The sequence below is a fragment of the Equus caballus genome, chromosome 20 (assembly GCF_041296265.1).
Source record: "Equus caballus isolate H_3958 breed thoroughbred chromosome 20, TB-T2T, whole genome shotgun sequence".
NCBI classification, from domain to species: domain Eukaryota; kingdom Metazoa; phylum Chordata; class Mammalia; order Perissodactyla; family Equidae; genus Equus; species Equus caballus.
Window position 1 is genome coordinate 53,867,372 of NC_091703.1, and position 18,841 is coordinate 53,886,212.

The following is an 18,841-nucleotide window of genomic DNA, read 5'->3' on the forward strand; positions in this document are numbered from 1 at the left end:
GGACACTGTATATCACACATTAGATGTAAAGAAAGATTAGTTCCATAAGTGAACAGGAAAAAAAGTTCATTACCTGGTTTTGTAAAAATAAAAAGGGAGAAAAAAGTTTTTAGGTTGTAGGTCAGAAAGACAGCAAGTACAAAAGGAAAAGACAATTTTTGTGTAACTGAGAATATAGGTGAAAATTTCTGCTTCACTCTTTTTGACCAGGTATTTCATGACTGTTATATGACAATTTTTGATTAGATCAAAGAGTCCATGAAACTTTTTCTCGTTCTATTTATTTTTAAGTCCAGGAGACATCCTAGGAGGAAATAATTTCATGTTTGATCAAAACAAATAGATTGCTTTGCAACCAAATTTGCATAGTGGATTTCTGTTAAATTAGCACTTAAACAATGGATTAGTTTCTTAGTGTCACAATATTCAGGGTCTACATGTAAGACAAGCACTTCACAGTTGGAAAACTTCAGAAGATCGGTCCTGCCTGTGCTGGGGGCCAGGCCTGCTTTATCAAAACTTGAAAATCTTCCTTGACTTTTCTACAGATTTCTCATCCCCTGGAGGCTTCCTCGCCCCACCAGGCTGCAGAAACTTCTTCACGGTGGGCAGGTTGCTGATTCTGGCTTTCAGGGCCTGCAAGGCACAAGAGCAGAGCCTCAGAGTGGAGCCAAAGACCAAGCCGGTCATTAGCACAAGCCAGGGAATCTGAGACCCTCCTAGACGAGGACCACCTGAGTCTCCTCCATCAACATCAGCCTGAGGCTGGGAACGGACACCCGGTGAGACATGAGGATAACAGCAAGAAAATCCAGCTCAATAGCATTTTCTTCCCTATGTTCTTCCCTACACACTCATCCTGTGGATTCATGGCTTTTGGGCAACACAAGAAAGAGTAATGTGTCTGTCCGATATCAGCACAGATAAAGTCTCCAGTCAGGAAAAGCAAAGATTTAGGAAAAGTGGGCAGGACCTGAAGACAGGAAATATAAAAGGTAAACCATGAGGCTGGTAAAACCAATTTGCCCACCGAGAGAAAGAGACGAGGAGAGAGGGGAGACTGTGCGGAGAGAAACACAATGTGTGGAAGGAGGAGCAGGAGCCGAGGGGAGGACAGCTGCTCACAGACTCGGGTGTGGAAGGAGAAGGACACTCCTGGGTTGAGGGAATCACAGAGAAAAGAGGACAGAATCCGGAATGGAACGGAGGCCTGGGAGAGAGGTGCTGATGCTGGGTCCCCCTCATTGTAAAAGACAAATTATTCTTTTGGTGGCAGAATCCACTCAGATTTCTTCAGCCAAAGGAGATTTTGTTCATGCCTCACACCAGGGTCTAGAAGCTAAGTTTAGAGACCAGAGGGCAGGAAAGGCCTGCACAATAGTGGGGACCCTAGAGGCCAAATATTACATTCCAAGATGGGAGGTGTGGGCCTTCCGTCCTGAGGGCTGTGAAAGAGATCACCTTCAGCAGAGGGAAGTTGGCCAGAAGGCTGGGGTCAAGCTCTTCAACAAGGTAGAGAAGTTCCACCAGGTGGATGTCAGCCCTGCTCAGCCTGTTTCCAACCAGATAGTCTTGTCCGTGGCTCTTTAACACCTGGCGAATTGGAGGAATCGCATCATGAACACAGGCACAGGCAGGCTGGGCCCCCTGCTCCTCCCAGCTCTCTCCAGCCCGCTCTCCCTCCTCTGCTGCCCACTGGGCGGATGTGGAGCTCCAGACCTTCTCCACCGGCCCTGAATCCCTGACACAGAGGGAGGAGTGGGCTCTGCTGTTCTTCCCTCACTCCTCAGTGAAGCCTAGGATACCATTTCCTTTTCTCCTTCCCACATCACTGGGGCTCCCTACCAGCATCTTCCACTGGGTTAAGGGCTTAGCACCTCTGTGCCTTGATTCTTTCAGTCTCACACCCTACACTGTGCAGCCCTGAAACATCAGGACATGGCTCTTCATCTGTATCTCTCAGTCTCTCTCTCTCTCTCCGTTTTTCTTTCTCCTCTCGTCCTTGGGCAAACACTCCACCTTCATGACATCCTTCCTCAGTCCTGAGCAGACTATTTCAGAGTCTACATTTCTCCTCTGGTCTGCTCTCCTCATTTCCTGGTCTGTCTCTCTGGGACCTGAAATAACCCTGGGTCACCTTGAACTCACCATCCCCTTACAACACTGGCTCTGACTCCTACCCGACCTGTGTCTGTCAACAACATTGGTGGAATATGTTCTAATTTGCCTGCTGAAGAGTCTAGCCGTGACTGCACTGACGTCTGCACCTGCTTTAAAATGCAGCAAAAAATAATGTACTGAATTGGAGGAGAGGAGGATGGGGACACATATGATTAAGCAAACATCATTAAAAAAGGCTAATTTTTTCAATATAGGTGATGGCTATATATGAGTTCATTGTACTGTATTTCAACTGTTATGTATCTTTGAATAATTCATAATAAAATATTGAAGAAAAAATGTGATATTTATGAAAAATATGCAGAGATACGGAAATCACAGACAAAAAAGGGAAAAAACACACATGGCACCACCAACTAAAGATCATAAGAATTTGGCAAAGACCCTTCCAGAATATGTATGCTCATAGAAGTATGGATAAAAACAAATAATATAATGAAGCATGAAATGCCATATTGTAATGTGTATCTTTCAGTTATGTCATCACAGAGCTCTTTGATCTCAGAGGACAGATGTCCTCAAACTGCAGTGACTGAGGAGCTTGTCACCTGTGAATGTGCTGAACTCTCAGCACCACAAGGGCCAGGAGAGTGGACTTCATGGTTAGTGCTACACTGTTCCCGGCGTGAACAGGAGCTGACACACTAGCACTGAGTGCACACTTGTTGAATGAATGAAAGAATGATTTCATGCTCCATAATGATGGGGATGGCGAGATCAATCCTTTTATTTACATGTAAGGCTCCTGTATCTCTTACAATCAAGTTTTGGTTCCTGATTTCTATTTAGCATGATTTCAGGTAGTTGTGGTCTTGAAATATCCTCCTTGACCTTCAAAGACAAACATCCACTAGCACAGGTACTATGCTAATGATGGAACTTTGCATGACTTTTCTCAAAAATCTACTAGCTGTGCTCCCAAATTTGTAGATTCTTTTCCCTTAACATCCTTTCATCTCTCTCTTCTTCTTTATCCATGTCCCCCATCTCTGTTTCAATACATCTCGTTCATTCCCTGAAATTCCACCACATTCTCCTGATGGGCAGCTGGTCTCATGTCTCCCTACACGTGATACCAGAATATTTTCTTCTTGCTGAGGTAGGTTATCCCTGACTTCACATCTATGCCAATATTCCTCTGTTTTTTAGTATGTGGGCCACCAGCACAGCATGGCGCTAACAGAGTGGTGTAGGTCCACACCTGAGAACCAAACCCAGGCCCCTGTGGAGTGCCCTGAACTTAAATGCTAGGCCATGGGAGCTGGCCACAGAATATGTTCTGATGTATTGCTTTCATCGTGTTCCTCTTGGAGTTAAGCCCCTCTATGGTGTTCTGCAAGATCTGTTCCAATCTCTAGCATGGCTCTCAGAACCTTGCACAGCCCAAGATCTATGACCCCAAATTTCCGTTGAAGAGAGAATTCTAGATTGAGTCCTAGTAAATTGAAATTTCGCTAGCAATTAGAACTTGGCTAGAACTGCTACAATTCTTCCTCACAGTGGATTGTTATAAAATGCCTTGAGAGTCAGGATGCTCCATTAACTAGGATTCAGGAAGGCTGATTGGGAGTGAAGGTCCTTGTCCCAGGAATGCCCAGTTCTCTTCTTCTTTCTCCTCTAATCTCAGTGCCCCCAAGATGCTGAACAGCCAACTCACTTTTTCAAACGCAGGCAAATAACGATTTGTTGTTCTGTCTTTGATCAGCGTAATCTTAGCATCTTTTTCAGCAGGTGGGGTTATGGGTAAAAGCAGGATCATTTCATTCAAATCTGCCACACCTTCTATGTACATATCAATCCTGAAAGACAAAAATGAACAAAGTGTCAAATCTCTTCTACTTTTGGTTTAATAGTTTAAAAATATAAAGGAATGGGTCATCAGGAGGTGGCAGAGGAATCCACCTGCATTTTCGTAGGCCAGTCATCCACCCATGATTTTTTCTTAACTTTCACCTTTCATTTTAGAACAACCTTTCAAGGTAGATTATGTCTAAAATTTTTGGTATACGCAAGACAAAACATAAGGACAGAGCATCGGTGACCTGCCCCGAGTCACAGGCATGAGAGACATTGGTGGAATCACTGCAAGTGACCACTGAGACCCTAGCTAGGGTTTGCCAGCTCTGCTCGGTTTTTTGTGTGCACAAACTCAGTGTGATTCACACGGCCAAAGACCTGCCACCTAAGTCACCTCCACAGGGGGTCCCTGGCATTGCTGTCTCAGCCACGTCCCTCTGCTTCTTATCCTGTTACACCACCCAGGCCCAGACAATGCCCAATGTTAGCAGCTCCTCCAATGATTTCCATAGAACATGGTTCACAGCCCTCTCCAGGTGCTGCTGCCCAATGCTGACCATGTTTGCATTTCTCAAGAACAAACCTAGAGTATCCCCTGAAATGGTGCAATTCTTCATTCACTTCCCACCAGAGCACAAGCCAGGTGATTTGCTTTGTGTGTTCCAAACGAAGCTTCCTGCGAGAGGTTTTTAAAAATAAAAGCTTTGTTCACATATAATTCACCTACCATAATGTCATCCTTTTCAAGTGCACAATTTTGTGATTTTTAGTAAAGCCGAAGAATTCTGTACCACCACCACACTCTAATTCCAGACTATTTTTATCTCTCCCGAGGAGCTGCTGTGTGATTTCGCAGGCATTCAAAACTCTTCCCTCCATCTAGCCCTAGGCAACCACTCAACCACTTTCTGTTTCTGTCGACGTGAATGTTCTGGATGTTTCATGCAAAGGAAATCATGGAATATGTGCTGTTTGTCTCTGGTTCCTTTTATGTGACAGAATGTTGTCAAGATCCATCCATGTTGTAGCCTGCATCAGGACGTCATTTCCTTTCATGGAAAAATATTACTCCATTGCGTGGATAGACCACACTTTGTTCATCCGTTCATCACTTAATGGACAATGGTCTGTTTCCACTTTTGAAGATTATGAACAACACGATGATGAACATTTTCTACAGGTCTTAGTGTGTATGGCTTTTCGATTCTCTGGGGTACATACCAAGTAGTGGAATTGCTGCGTCATATGCTAACACTATGTTTAACTTTTGAGTAACTGCTACAGTTCCTTACACGGTTTTAATTTTAATCATGTGTTCCCATCACAACAAGGAAGAGACTGCCCAGATAAGTTTGTATTGAATAAATCTGCTGCTTCATCCCTGTATCAAAATGCTCAATGTAACCCTGGCATCTTGGTTTCAACGTTTCTAATCCTTGTCAAATGGCCCATTCATATAACTGGGTCATAATTTAGGGTCCTGGTCATCATTCTGGTAAATTCTAGGTTTGAGAATAGGCTCCTTCACTCCCCAGCCTTATCGTCTAAACCCTCAGACATTTTGTCCCTCCTCTCTAGCTGTGGGCTGGTGTCCAGCTCCTAAAGTCCTGAGCACCTGGAGTCATGACTCCACCATCCTCCTGCCTTCTAAGAATTCATCAGGGTTTGCAGACCTCTGTCACTGTGCCCTCTCCATGGGCTGCATCCTCTTCTATCATCCCACTGGCTTGAGTCCACTACAGGTTTCCTGTCCCTCATCCTCCGAGGTCTCTGCTGTCCTGCACCTCAGTCTACACCACCATAGCCACACTGCTGGTGGTCATGATCCCCCAACACGGTCTGGGTCCCCCAGGGAAGGACCTAAATTGTTTCTATTAATTCTTGACAAAACAGCAGGAAAAATACCATACAGGGCTCTCTCCTTGATGTCTTTCCCATAGAGGTTGTGTTTGGCGGCAACATAGTTGAGAATGGCTCTGCTCTGCACCAGCTTCATCCCATCAATTTCGACCATTGGCACTTGCTGGAACATCAAACTCCCATCTTTCAAAAGAAGAACAGGAAAAGTAGAGTGAAATGCTTTATGGATCTCATTCTTTGAAGATGAAAAGCTGTTTGTTGAAAGGACTAGCGATGTAAAATGGAACTGAAATTACTGGGTAACACTTTAACAGAAGAGCAGTTGTTGTGAGCTTTCTACAATCCATCTTTTGCCTATCAAGCTTCCATTCACTTTTGAACCTGTTATTTCATTTCTGGTTTTATTCCCCATCCAGATACTTGGTAGGTCCCTGTATTTCTTGTGCTCGATTTCTCGTCATGGATATTTGAAGAAGAAGTTGGGAGAAGCTACAACAGGACCACCAGCCATTTGTCATTTCAGGTGGGATGTTCCGAGAACAAGTCTATGGTGCAGCTGGCATTAAGGCCAGTAGTAAGTGAGATTTCTACGGAGGGTGATTTGTTCCACCATTGGATAGTGTTGGTGGGGGCCCCTGTTTTCCCCACCCAGTCCTGCTGGCCTCCCTCTTTCTCTCCACCTCACTCACTTACCTGGCATTCCGACTATCTCAGGACCATCTTGTGATCTGAGTCTATAATACGGTTAGGACTTCACTTTTTCCAACCCGTCAGGGAGAGAATTCTAGGCAACTGCTGGGCCTGTTTCTCCTCTTTCCCTCTATTGCATGTGTTTGCTGTCCTTTCTGGGAGGCTGTGGGATCCTGAGCTGATACAGCTCAGTCGTGGTGCAGAAAAGCAGGAAAAAGCAAAGAGAGGGATCCACGGGACACCGAGGATGGTCCTGTAGCAAATACTCAGAGAGTTTCAGCCCTTCCTGGTCCCGAGGGACTTACCAAAGCTGCTCAGGGAGCCCCACCCCATACATTTGAAGCACTTCTCTCCCTCTCTTTGGCCCCCAACTCCCAGCGTACACACACATAGGCATTGCCTGCGGTTAAATCTCAACACATGACTTCGACTAGATCCTCTCATCAGAGGAATTTAGACACTTGGTCTTACCATTTTTTAGCTTTTCAAAGTCTTCTGGAGTGTCTATAAATGTCTCTTCAAACTGGAAAGCAGAAACAGTAAGTGAGCTCCTGTTCTTTCATTCCACAGCATTATAAAAGTTTTAAACTTGAATGTCCGGCACATAATAAGGAGAAGGAAGATTTCTGAGCTTGTCAGAGTACATAGGGGAGTGTGATCAGGGTGACTGGAAATTTAGGTTAGAGCCACCAAGGAAAGAGCATGGGTGGCAGCAGGTAACGACTCATTCTTGAGGTTTCAATTCACCTCCACTTTGTTTCCACCTCTGTGGACGATCATGGTCATTGGGGGGATGTCACGGAGGGAAGGGACTGGGAAGTTCACCTAGTTACGGGGTTTTAATATCTCAGGAAAGCCTGCCTCTCCAGGTGAGATCACGACAGGACCTTGTGTGTCCTCCAGTATAGGGTAACCATGGGGCCATGACCATCCCAGAAGCTGTCACCAGTGACTTCTGCTGTCACTGACATCACTCCATCCCACGAGGCCCCGCTTAGTATGAAATGAGTCCTGGTTGCTGCACAGTTTTAACTCTAAGATTCAGAATTTCCTCTCCTGGAAAATTGGGACACCCTAGGTTAGATTCCCAACTTAAGAAAGGAAAAAGAGTTCCCAAACTAGTTTAGAAAAATTGATTTTTAATCAAGAAACCTTGGTTTCTGATATGACTGCCTGGATTTGAGCATCATTTCTTACACGTGCTACCTCTTGACGTTGGACATGTCACCAAATCTCCTCGTGTCTCAGTATCCTCATCTATATATGGGTATAGTTATGGCACCTACGTTATAGGTTGGTGGGAAGATCAAATCAGCAAGGTATGCAAAGGCCTTTAAACAGCACCATGTATACATGAGGTGCTCAATAAACAGAAGTTGTCAGGATTTTCCAAGATGGTTGCTTTCATCATGTTATCCCTTTTTTTTTTTTTAATTTAAAGCCACCTCACATTTGTGAACCTATCCTCCGTCCTTGACCTACACTCAGGACGTAGACCTTGGTGTAGATTCTCCTTCTCCTGAGGCAAGTCTCTCTGGTTCGAAGGGCTGCTGGCAGTAAGGCTGACCAGAGGCTCTGAGTGCTTGTGGGGTTTCAATACAAATATGAAAATCAGTGAGTATATGATCATGCAGTTTACTTAATCGGCAGAATCGACCAAACCAAAGGTCAAAAGAGACCAATGTCAAGAAAACCAATCTCAGCATTGATGCGATTTGGTTCCAGTCTTCGCTCTGCCTCACGGTAGCTGTGTGATCGGGGCACAGGCACTTAGCATCTCCAGGCCTCAGTTTCCTCCTCTATCAAATGCAGGGAGAACATTTTCTTATGTGGAATATGTTGTGTTAAAATACAGATTACAGGACCCGGGCCACACACACCAAGTATAACTAGTAGTGCTGTTTGCAGTGGCTGCTGTGGTTTAAAGGGTTCTTGATGGTGAAAAGCTTGGGAATCTGGGGAATTCTAACTTGTCCAGTGGAAGCATTTATTGTGGATCCACATGGCTCCACAGAGTCAGACTATAGAGATAGTGAGGTGGGGGAGCAGCAACTCCTAAAGCACCCAGTTCCAGACAAACATAAGGGATGGTGGTTGCTCATCTAGGGAGGGGGGCCAAGGTGGGATTGGTTGGCTGGTGAGATGACGTTTGTGAGGCTAATGGAGACGGATGGGATGGTGAGGACCAGCCTTTGGGCACAGGGAACCTAGAAGCTGTGACTGAGAGCCTCTGGTAAGTCCTGCCGCACCCCTCTTGTCAGTCAAGCTGATGGAGAAGAGGAAGCCTGGGATGCGCTCAGCATCTCCTCTACTTCCCCCTCCTGTGCTGAAGTCATCCTGCCAGGGGCTCTGAACACATCCCTGAACCCCACAGCTGACCCTGGAGGCAGCACAGTAGAGGTTCCTGTCACAGGATGCCACCTCACCTGGATCCCTCCTCTTCTGCTCCCACATGAGGTACAAGATCTCCTGAGCTCGTCAGTGACTCCTCCCCAGGAAAACCCTCCCAGACTTGCTGGTCTGTCTGATCTGGACTAAGAAATGTTTTTCACAGTGACACCTCCAGAGGGCAGCACTCAACAGAGTCCAGGAAGACCTACCAGCTTTCCACTGGGACTGTGGCATTTTGGCACTGTAAATGCTTGGGTGTCCTCCTAGATGCTCCCCCCTCCTTTTAATCACCTCCTTACTTGTGTGCAACCTCAATAGAATGTAAGCTGCCTGAGGACAGGGCCCTTGTTCATCTGTTTCTCTGCACCTGGTGCTTGAAGGTGCTGAACAAAATCACTGCTGAGTGTGTGTATTACATCTTTCACAGGTGGTTACTTACAATTCACTCCTCCCATATTTCTGGCTCTATCTTAGCTTTTATTATATTTTACTTAATTTTTCTGATTTTATTGTGGAAATTTCTAGCATGTATAAAGATAAACAGGAAAGTATAATGCTGCTCCGTGTACCCTTCATCCAGTACCATAATAACCAACTCAAGCCAGACTCCTGTCATCTGTATGCCCACGACTCTCCCTCTCTTGTCGTAATTTGAAAAATAGAAATATCATATATTTCATTTTTAAATATTTCAATGTACATCTTTAAAACAGAAGAACTACTTAAACAACAAGCACAGTACATTATCACACCTAAAGCATCAACAATAATTCTTTAATATTATCTACTATTTGTTCATGTTCATGTTTCTAATTATTGAATAAATGTCATAAATGATATTTTACACTTTGTTTTTATCCAAATCCAAGTAAATTCCACACATTGTGGTGAGCTTCTTAAATTTACTTTAATTGTTTATGCTGTTTGATGACAAGAAATTGTAATTTTATGTTAGGTCAAATCTGTTCATCTCTTAATCGCTGTATTTTTTTTCAATGCACAACTCTTGACAGATGGTTTAGAGAGAATAGTCTCCTAGCTCATGGGAGCAAGGACTTCGATAGTCACTTCTAGATCCAACTGAAGACGACCAAACTCAGAACTGACCTCGACTCCCGCAGCAGCCAGGAGCCACCGGATAGGCTCCATCCGGCCTCGTCCATTGAAGTAGTGAAGCATGGGCTTCACTGCCATGATGCAGTCTCCTGGGCTCTCTCCACCTGAATCAATGAAGGAATGAATGAATGAAACAACAGAAACAAAACTGCACTTTAAGAGCCATGGTTAGCAGCACCAACAATGCTGAGGAAGGGTCTGCCTCCTTCCTGGCAGACTTGGAGAGTCCCTGGAATGCCTTCCTCGGCCCAACTTCTCACCCTCAGGAGCCGAGCCCAAGAAACTGCATCAAACCATTCTCCAGTCTCCACTGGGTAAAATCTGGTGGGCTTAGCAGCCTAATAGGTGAGAGTCTGTGGTAAGGATGTGTGCTTGGTTTTAGGGGGAGGGAGAAGGATTAGAGAACCACTATTCATTGAATATCTCCTCTTAACAATCCTGATGGAATGCTAACTCCTTTGCATATATTTTATCTTTTTTTTTTCCTGAGGAAGATTTACCCTGAGCTTACATCAGTTGCCAATCTTCCTCTTTTTTTTGGCTTGATGAAGATTACCCCTGTGCTAACATCTGTGCCAATCTTCCTCTGTTTTGTATGTGGGTGGCCACCACAGCATGGCCAAGGAGTAGTGCAGGTCTGCACTCAAGATGCGAACCTGAGAACCCAGAATACTAATGCAGAGCGTGCCGAACTTAACTATTATGCCACGGGGCCAGATCCTGGATACATCACATCTTTAATCTCCTAACAACCCCATGAAATAGTTGTTATTTTATCCATTTTATAGTTAACGACACCACAGCTTAGACATTAAATGACACATCCACAGTCACACTTCAGCTAGTGATGGATGTGGAAATCCAGCCCAGGAGTAAAGGGAGGGTAGGGTGGGAACCAACACAGATGCAGGCCCTGGGAGCCTGTGAGGGCCTTGAACCATAGTGCTTCCCTGACAGCGAGGAGGCAGAGGGAGCAGTGTTAAGGCTTCATTTGTTCCAGAGCTGGAATTGGGGCTCAGACTCACTGAACTGTGGCTCAAAAGATCCTAATCCTTTGCACAGATGCAGGATGCTGATTTCTTGCTTTTCATGGAATTCTACTTTCTACCTCTACTTGGTGCATTTTATAATATATAGAAAGGGAAGTTACTGCATTAACTTTTCAGTATATGGAGTGGACATTTGTTCATTGTCTGTCATACAGTGGATGCTCACAAATTTGCCTTCATTTAATCCTACAAAAATCTCCTGAGGTGGAATCTCTTATTACTCTCACTTCACAGCTGGGGAGATGGAGGTTTCTAGAGTAACTTACCCAATGTAGGTGGTGGTCCTGGGATTCAAACCCACTTCTACGTGAAACCAAAGTCTAGGACTCATTTTCTGTATTGGGATTTTTCAAAATACACATGATCATCCTTCAGTGGATTGTGAAATCCACCAACTTTTAAAACAAAATACAAGACAGTAGACACTATCCAAGTGCACCATATGCAGACAAGGGGAGCATCATTTCAGGAGTTTTACATTCAGTCATAAGTGTGTTGCATGCGTGGATGTGTGCACACTCATTTGGCCAACAGATGGTAAGAGAGACACAGGTTGTGTCCAGTCAGCAAACTCTGAAAGCCCTTGTTTCATCCTAGGCTGCGTGGGTAGTCGACACAGCAGGGGACCAGAGACTGAAGCTCAGCGGCTCCAACAGCGGACATGGCTGGTTCTCTCATGGGAGTGAATGCACGTGAAACTGGCAGTTAGCCATTGATGATGAAGTAGCTAGGAACTAAAGGTTTTTTCCTTGTTGCAATTACTGACTCTAGCTTTCAGCTGTTTAACCTGCCCATTGTTAACTACGCTGCTTAGGCCATATGCTATCTGACTCCCACTAGGCTCCTATAGATACCATCTTCCTGGAGCCTGGGTCACCATGGTGATTGCTATTTGAGCTATTTTTCAGAAATTAGAACTCTTTTTCCACTCCAGGCTAGCTGATACCACCAACATATCAACTGGGCCTGCACAGATGTCTGATAGGTGACATTTTGAGGTCAAGAAGCTAAAAACTCCACCCGCAGATCATGCTCACACCGCCATTTTGTGAGCATGGGTCCTGTGAAGAGGCGTGGAGTCTGACTACGCTTGCACAGATCATCAATTGCCTCACCTCTCCTCCCCTCCAATCACCTCTCTCCACACTTCAGACCACCTTGCCCCCATCCCATAAACATCCCTGAGTCCCTATTTTTGGGGAAGCAGATTTGAGGCTCATGTTTTCGCTTCCTACATGGCTGCCTTGTCATTAAACTCTCATCTGCTGCAAATTGGTCATCTCAGTGTTGGGCTTTCCACGTGGCACCAACAATGAACCTGGTGCGGCAACAGAAACACGCAGGACTCGTTCCAAGCAGCAGTCCCAAAGCCAGGACTTAGGGAGGAACACCTGCATTTTCTCTGCGAATCTCACGCTCTGTTTAGAAAACATTAAAATTCTTCTTGCAAAATTGTATTGTTGTGGAGTTTGGGACAAAAATATACTTCTCTTTACTCAGTGGATATTTCTCTGAGTAAGTGCGTATGACTTGAATTTTAGATAACGCAATGTTTTCAATATCCACATCTTTAATGAAGGACTCAAAAGCCTAACCTTTAGAAGTAAAAAATCCTTTGGAAACATACTTAATCAACTCATCTGTCTCGCAATTGGAGATAGTGGAGTTTGTATTTTCCTATCAAGGGAAATGGAGGTGCTATGAGGAGCAGAATGAACAGGAGACTAAAGCTGGCACTATGGTGGGAGGTGTGTTTGCTGTGGCCTAAAGGTCACAGAGCCAAGTGACTCACACCTCACACTCAGCTCCCTTCCCTGTGACTGAGGATCAAGTTAGAAGGGAAAGGAATCTTATTTTAGATAATATTTTACCATAATTCTTTTCCTTAAGGCACCTTGTTCACCTCCCACTAAGAGATTTCCAAAGGCCTGGTCAAGACTGGGGCAAAGTTCATCATATCCTAAAGCTTTGCGGGTTAACAGAAAATGAGAACTAGAGAGAGTTGATGAATTGCAAAAGGTCACACACATATGTTCCTGATTGACAATCGATGTCCAGCAAGTTGTCTGCCCTCGACAACAACCCAGGAAATAGCTTCTAATGTCCTATTTTAAAAATGAGGAAACTGGAGTCACAGACACACAGCAGCTTCCCTGGGCTCAAGCATTCGTCCTCGGATGTCAGGCCACGTGATTTCAGGTTTGACTTCCCCGAGTGAAACTTAGGCTCTCTCTAGGCTTCTCTCTGAGACTCCTGTTTGGTGTTTCGCACTCGGACTCCATCACCAACTAGCAGTTGAAGGGAGGAAGAGAGAGAAACACGGAATTCGTGAGTTCCTCTCTGTCAGCTGATTTTAGGGGCCTGATAAGAAGAAACATTGATAATTGTGTGCCTCGCTTTACTTTGACTTCCTAAAACTCTACTGTGAGTAAGCTGAGGACTAGAATAACTACATTAACCTTAATAGGGGGGAGGGCTTATGTTCCTCAAATGCATATGTGCATGATAATTCCAGGGGTAAACTAAAGGAGTGATGCTGGGGGAGGTCCTGATTACAGCGCTTCTTAGCAGAGAGAAGGGAGACTGGAGCCAAAGCCCAGCTCCTTTCCTCACGAGGAACAGAGACCCCGGCAGGGTGTGTCATGTCTGCACCACAATTTTCTCTTCATAAAATAGAGTTCTCTCTACTTTTGAGGGCTGTAGAGAGTTAAATGAGATAATGTACAGAAAAATTCATAGGGATCATAGGGATCCCTATGATCATAGGGATCAGCAAATGCAACTTCCCTCCTGCTCCCAGGTCCTGGGAGATGAGTGAGTTGAACACACCAGGGAGCACAGGTGTCTTCTTTCTTCTGTCTGTCTGTCAGTCTGTCTGTCGATCTATCTATCTGTCTATCTATCTATCTCTTGACAGATAGAACTCCCATAGGAATAAGACTTGATATAGTAAAAAATATATATATATGTCCAGACTTTTTCTCAAATGTCATAAAAAGGCTCTTTGTATTTAGCTCGTGGAGAAAGATTAGTGATCTTCACTCATTGCTTAACCTGGATTGCAGGAAGTTTTTGGGGAAGGTTCCAGGTTCTGGCAGGTCATTAAACACAGCCTTGCATAGCCCCAAATGCAGCAGATCCCTGGTTCTGCCCCAGAACCCTGCACCCCACGTGCCTCTCTCCCCAGGCCAGCCCCGCTGCCTCTCCCTCCCTGATCCGGGCACTATGGACTCTGTCCTGTGCCCAGGCCCCCTGCGCATGGGTTCCAGCCATTGGAATCTGGGACCCACTGCTTGTCTCTCCAGCTGTTCTCAGCGCTCGGGCGGGTCTCCCTGTCTACACTTGATGAACTGATCACGTCTCTCCACGTCCTCTTGCTTACCTGGAAACGCACACATTCCACTGATCCTTCTCTGACACTTGCTTCTGGTTTACATGTTGAAGTGTTTCATTCTTTTAAAAAGTTTCCTTCAGAGCCAGCCCTGATGGCCTAGCAGTTAAAGTTGGACACTTAGCTCAGGTGGCTTGAATGCTTTCTTGGTGCGGAACCACACCACTCGTATGTCAGTAGCCATGCTATCTCGCAGACTCACATAGAAGAACTGGAAGGACTTACAATTAGAATATAGATTTATGTGCTGGAATATAGAATATAGATTTATGGGCTTTGGGGAGAGAAAAAAAGAGAGAGAGAGGAAGATTGGCAACAGATGTTAGCTCAGGGTGAAGCTTTCCCACTAAAAATTAAAAATAAAAAATTTCCTTCAAATTCCCTCAGCCAACACTCCCTGAGCAGTTTTGCATGCTGAGAAACGAGGGCTGGTCGGGGACAAGATCCAGCCTGATCTGGTCCCTGACCTAAAGGGCTTTAAGTCTGGTCAGTAAAGCAGGTTTGTGGACAACTGACAGAGCACAAAGGGCCCAGCAGGGACTTCACTTTGGGTGGTTCCAACCAACAGTCACGAGTCTCACAGCCAAGCAAGTCAGAGCAAGGTGAGGAGGCTGCCAGGGGACACAGCTGAGGGGCTGCTGCGTCTGTGCAGGGCGCTCCCTCCTCCTGGGCAGCATCCGGTCGCAGCTCCCTCCTCTCTCCCCAGTGGGCTGCCTTCCTCCCCTGCACAGGAGGCCCTGCCTCATCCCTGCCACACTTGCTCTCCAGAGAACCTTGCCTGGTGCTTTCCCTCATCGCCATTGCTGTACCTTCTCCCATAGGTCCTAGAGCTTTCCCCGTGGGTTCTCTCGTGTTCGGACTGCTCCCGGACTTTCACATTATCTCCAAGAATCTCTCTCTCTCTCCTGTGTGAGACTCTACCTTTTCCCCCCAATATTAATACTTATAACAGAGTGTGGTTGACTCTTATGTTCTGATCTGAATGACTCTTGCATTCTAGCTAGGAGGATTCCTGTGCTTTTATAAATTCATTCTATGCCCCTGTGATTATCTAGTTTTGCCATCGAGACTTCCTGAGCTGGGAATTTTGAGAGGTCATGTCATCCAGGGACTATTAACAAGGGGTGATTTTGTCCCTCTGGCTCCGGAGGACACTTGGCAATCTCTGGAGACATTTTTGGTTGTCAAAGCCAGGAGGAAGGGTGCTATATCCTTGGGGTCGAGAGCAGAGGTGCCTCTGATGTGGAGTGGGGCGATGCCTCGATGTGCATCTGAATGCTTGTTACCCACCCTCGGTCCTTCTGCATGTTACCCAGCTCATTTGTCACCCAACATGTCATCCTAACAGACACACTGATTGGATATTTAGTTGGAACTACCTTGTGGTGGAGTGTGATTGGCTCCTGCAATGTGTCAGCTCCCTAGGATAAAGGTTTTTTGAAAAGTATATTTTCGAACAGTAGAATAATTCTTCTCTATCCTTGTGTAACTCTCATTGGACTCTCCAACTGCCACCAGCACTGGGATGGAACTTGACCTTCACACTGTGTTCTTTCTACAAGGACAGAGTGAAAGGAAAATAAAAAGTGAAAGTGGGAGTAGTGTTGATGCAATGAAGATTTCTTATAAGTATAAAATAAACCATCGTTGTGGATGTGTTAATGGTGTAAAGTTTGTAAAAGAGAAAATATATATGTTAACACTATTGTTAAGTGCATTCCTTAAAACTAATTTAGTGTGCATTTCTATAATAAATAATTTTTCTTTTTTTTGAGGAAGATTAGCCGTGAGCTAACATCCACCTCCGATACTCCTCTTTTTGTGGAGGGAGATTGGCCCTGAGCTAACATCCTTGCCCATCTTCCTGTATTTTATATGTGGCATGCCTGCCACCGCATGGCTTAATGAGCGGTACAAGGTGTGCTCCCAGGATCTGAACCAGCGAACCTCAGGCCACCAAAGCATGCAAACCTAACCACTACGCCACTGGACCAGCCCCTATAATAAATACTTTTTAACTAAGAAGAAAACTAAAAAAGAAATCAAACAGGACAGCTCCCCTCAAGAAAGGATTACCCAACCCAAAATGTCAATATTCCCAAAGTTGGGAAACCCTGTTCCAGCCACTTTTAGAGTTTGCCATGAGTTGGTTGAACCCCAAAGAGAGAATGAGACTTCCCAGCAAGTTAATTCCAGCAGAGACAGAATTAACATGCTGTTGTGCTGACATCGGGACTAATTTATTCCTCTTATAACTAATATTCAGCCTGAATTTCCACGGAGAGTATTACAGTGTCACACTTCACAACTGTTGCGTGTCGACTACTTCTGTACAGAAAGTAACTTCCCCCTAAACACCCTCACTCTCTCTTGCACAGGTCATATTTTCAAATTGTTAAATGCTATCACTTTTTTTCTCCTCCTGTCTTTAATTTTGTTCATATGTAAGTTCTCGTGCCCTAGTTTTTGAAATTCTGTATTGTTACTTTTCTGTAAAGATGCATCAAACAGCAATTGCATAAATAACTCTTGAACTCACCCCTAAGCACACCAAGAAGGCACGGTGTGAGTCTAAAAGAGGTTGTTCTTGTGCTCAGGGTACATTTTTGTGGTGACCTAGATGTGAGGATGTGAGGCAGGGTGTGAAGATTCATAAAATCAGCACTCACCTTCTTAAAGTCTGTCTCCCACCTGGCTCAGCAACTCAGTGCTAACCCTTCAGTTGTTGACTAGCTGGTTTTGTAATGGAGTAACTCCTCCCTCTGACGCAGGGGGAGTCCAGGAAAGGAAAAGCCCCTCCTACAGAGTTCAGGGCCTGAAGCTCCAAGCTAGTTTAGAAGAAAACTGGCAAGTCATCCCCTTATCACAAAATAATTTGTTAAAACGTTCCGTTTCAAGGTTGGCAATTGAAGGATGAAACAAACATTTTCAGGATGTTTGGACTCTCTCTGCCTGTCAGTGGGGCATGGCTTTTTGAAGAAACTTACTGTGAGGTTCTCATGAATTGGGTGCAAGGACGGAGGCAGATGAGAAACCTCTGCCGTGAGCAGAGTAGGAGCTGACATCAGCAAGGGGCAAGGGGAGTTCTGGAATGCTTTTATATGGGGTCACGGATAAAACACAGGACAACCGATTAAATGTGAATTTCAGACAAATAGTAAATAATTTTTTAGTCCTAAATGTTGTAGGGGAAAAAATCCAATGTATCGATCCCCGGCTTCAGCAATTGCCAACAATTTTTATCCTCCACACCCTGTAGTGGGTGGTGTGGTGGGCCCCTAGAAAGATAGGTCCATGTCCCCATAAGGGGAACCTGTGAGTGTGACCTTGCTTGGAAAAAGAGTCTTCACAGATGTAATTGAGTTAAGGAAGTTGAGATGACAACATTCTGAATTCCCCTGGGGGGCCCTGAATGCAATCACCCGTATCCTTATAACAGACAAGAAGACCCAGACACAGAGGGTGAGGCGAGATGAAGATGGAGCCAGAGGTTGAAGTAATGTGTCCGAGAGCCAAGGAAGCAAAGAACGCAGACAGCCCCTAGAGCTGGGAGAGGCAGGAAGGTGCCTCCCCCAGAGCCTTTGGCGGAATGGCAGCCCACTGACGCCTTAACTTTGATTTCCAGTCTCCAAAAGTGTGAGAGAACATGTTCTGTTGCTTTAAGCCACCCAGTCTGTAGTAATTTGATACAGCGACCACGAGAAACTAATGCACACTCCCACCTACTGCCCACAACCACGGGATTACTTTGAAGCAAATCCCAGACAGCATATCATAGCATCTACCAAAAATCTAGTATGTTAATCTCTGAAGAGTGAGGACTCTTTCTCTAACATGATCCGACTAATCTTTTATCATAGTAAAACTTCCCATTCCTTCATTTCATTACGTATTCAGCATTCTAATTTCCCCCAAGGTCTTGTTAAGGCTTCCTTCCTTACAGTTGGTTTCTTTGCATCAGGATCCTGGCAAGGCCCACACATTGCATTTGGGTGATAGGAATAAACTTTTTTTTTCTTTTGAGGGAGGTTAGCTCTGAGCTAACATCTGCCGCCAATCCTCCTCCTTTTTGCTGAGGAAGACTGGCCCTGAGCTAACAACTGTGCCTGTCTTCCTCTACTTTATATGTGGGACACCTGCCACAGCATGGCCTGACAAGGTGTGGGTAGGTCCACACCTGGGATCTGAAGAAGCGAACCCCAGGCCCCAGAAGCAGAACACACGGACTTAACCATTGTACCACCAGGCCAGCCTCAGAAATAAACGTATTTTGAAGACGTGGGGGAATGGGCACAGATGTCAGGCAGGAGTGAATGTGGGGGAATTGTGAGGAACTCCCAAAGCCCAGATCACACCCTTAGGTCAC

General features: G+C 45.2%; 1 protein-coding gene across 6 annotated transcripts; it reads right to left on the bottom strand.

Annotated features, from left to right (window-relative positions):
• Positions 1-262: 262 nt before the first annotated feature.
• Positions 263-17,457, bottom strand: GSTA3 (glutathione S-transferase alpha 3). 6 transcript variants are annotated; one of them, XM_070243984.1, is made up of 8 exons: positions 17,145-17,217; positions 13,113-13,372; positions 10,027-10,139; positions 7,000-7,051; positions 5,889-6,021; positions 3,839-3,980; positions 1,462-1,593; positions 263-636 (listed from the first exon to the last, which is right to left on the bottom strand). In XM_070243984.1, exons 3-8 carry the CDS (start codon positions 10,111-10,113, stop codon positions 514-516), a joined length of 669 nt encoding a protein of 222 aa, XP_070100085.1. In that variant the 5' UTR covers positions 10,114-10,139; positions 13,113-13,372; positions 17,145-17,217; the 3' UTR covers positions 263-513.
• Positions 17,458-18,841: the final 1,384 nt, after the last annotated feature.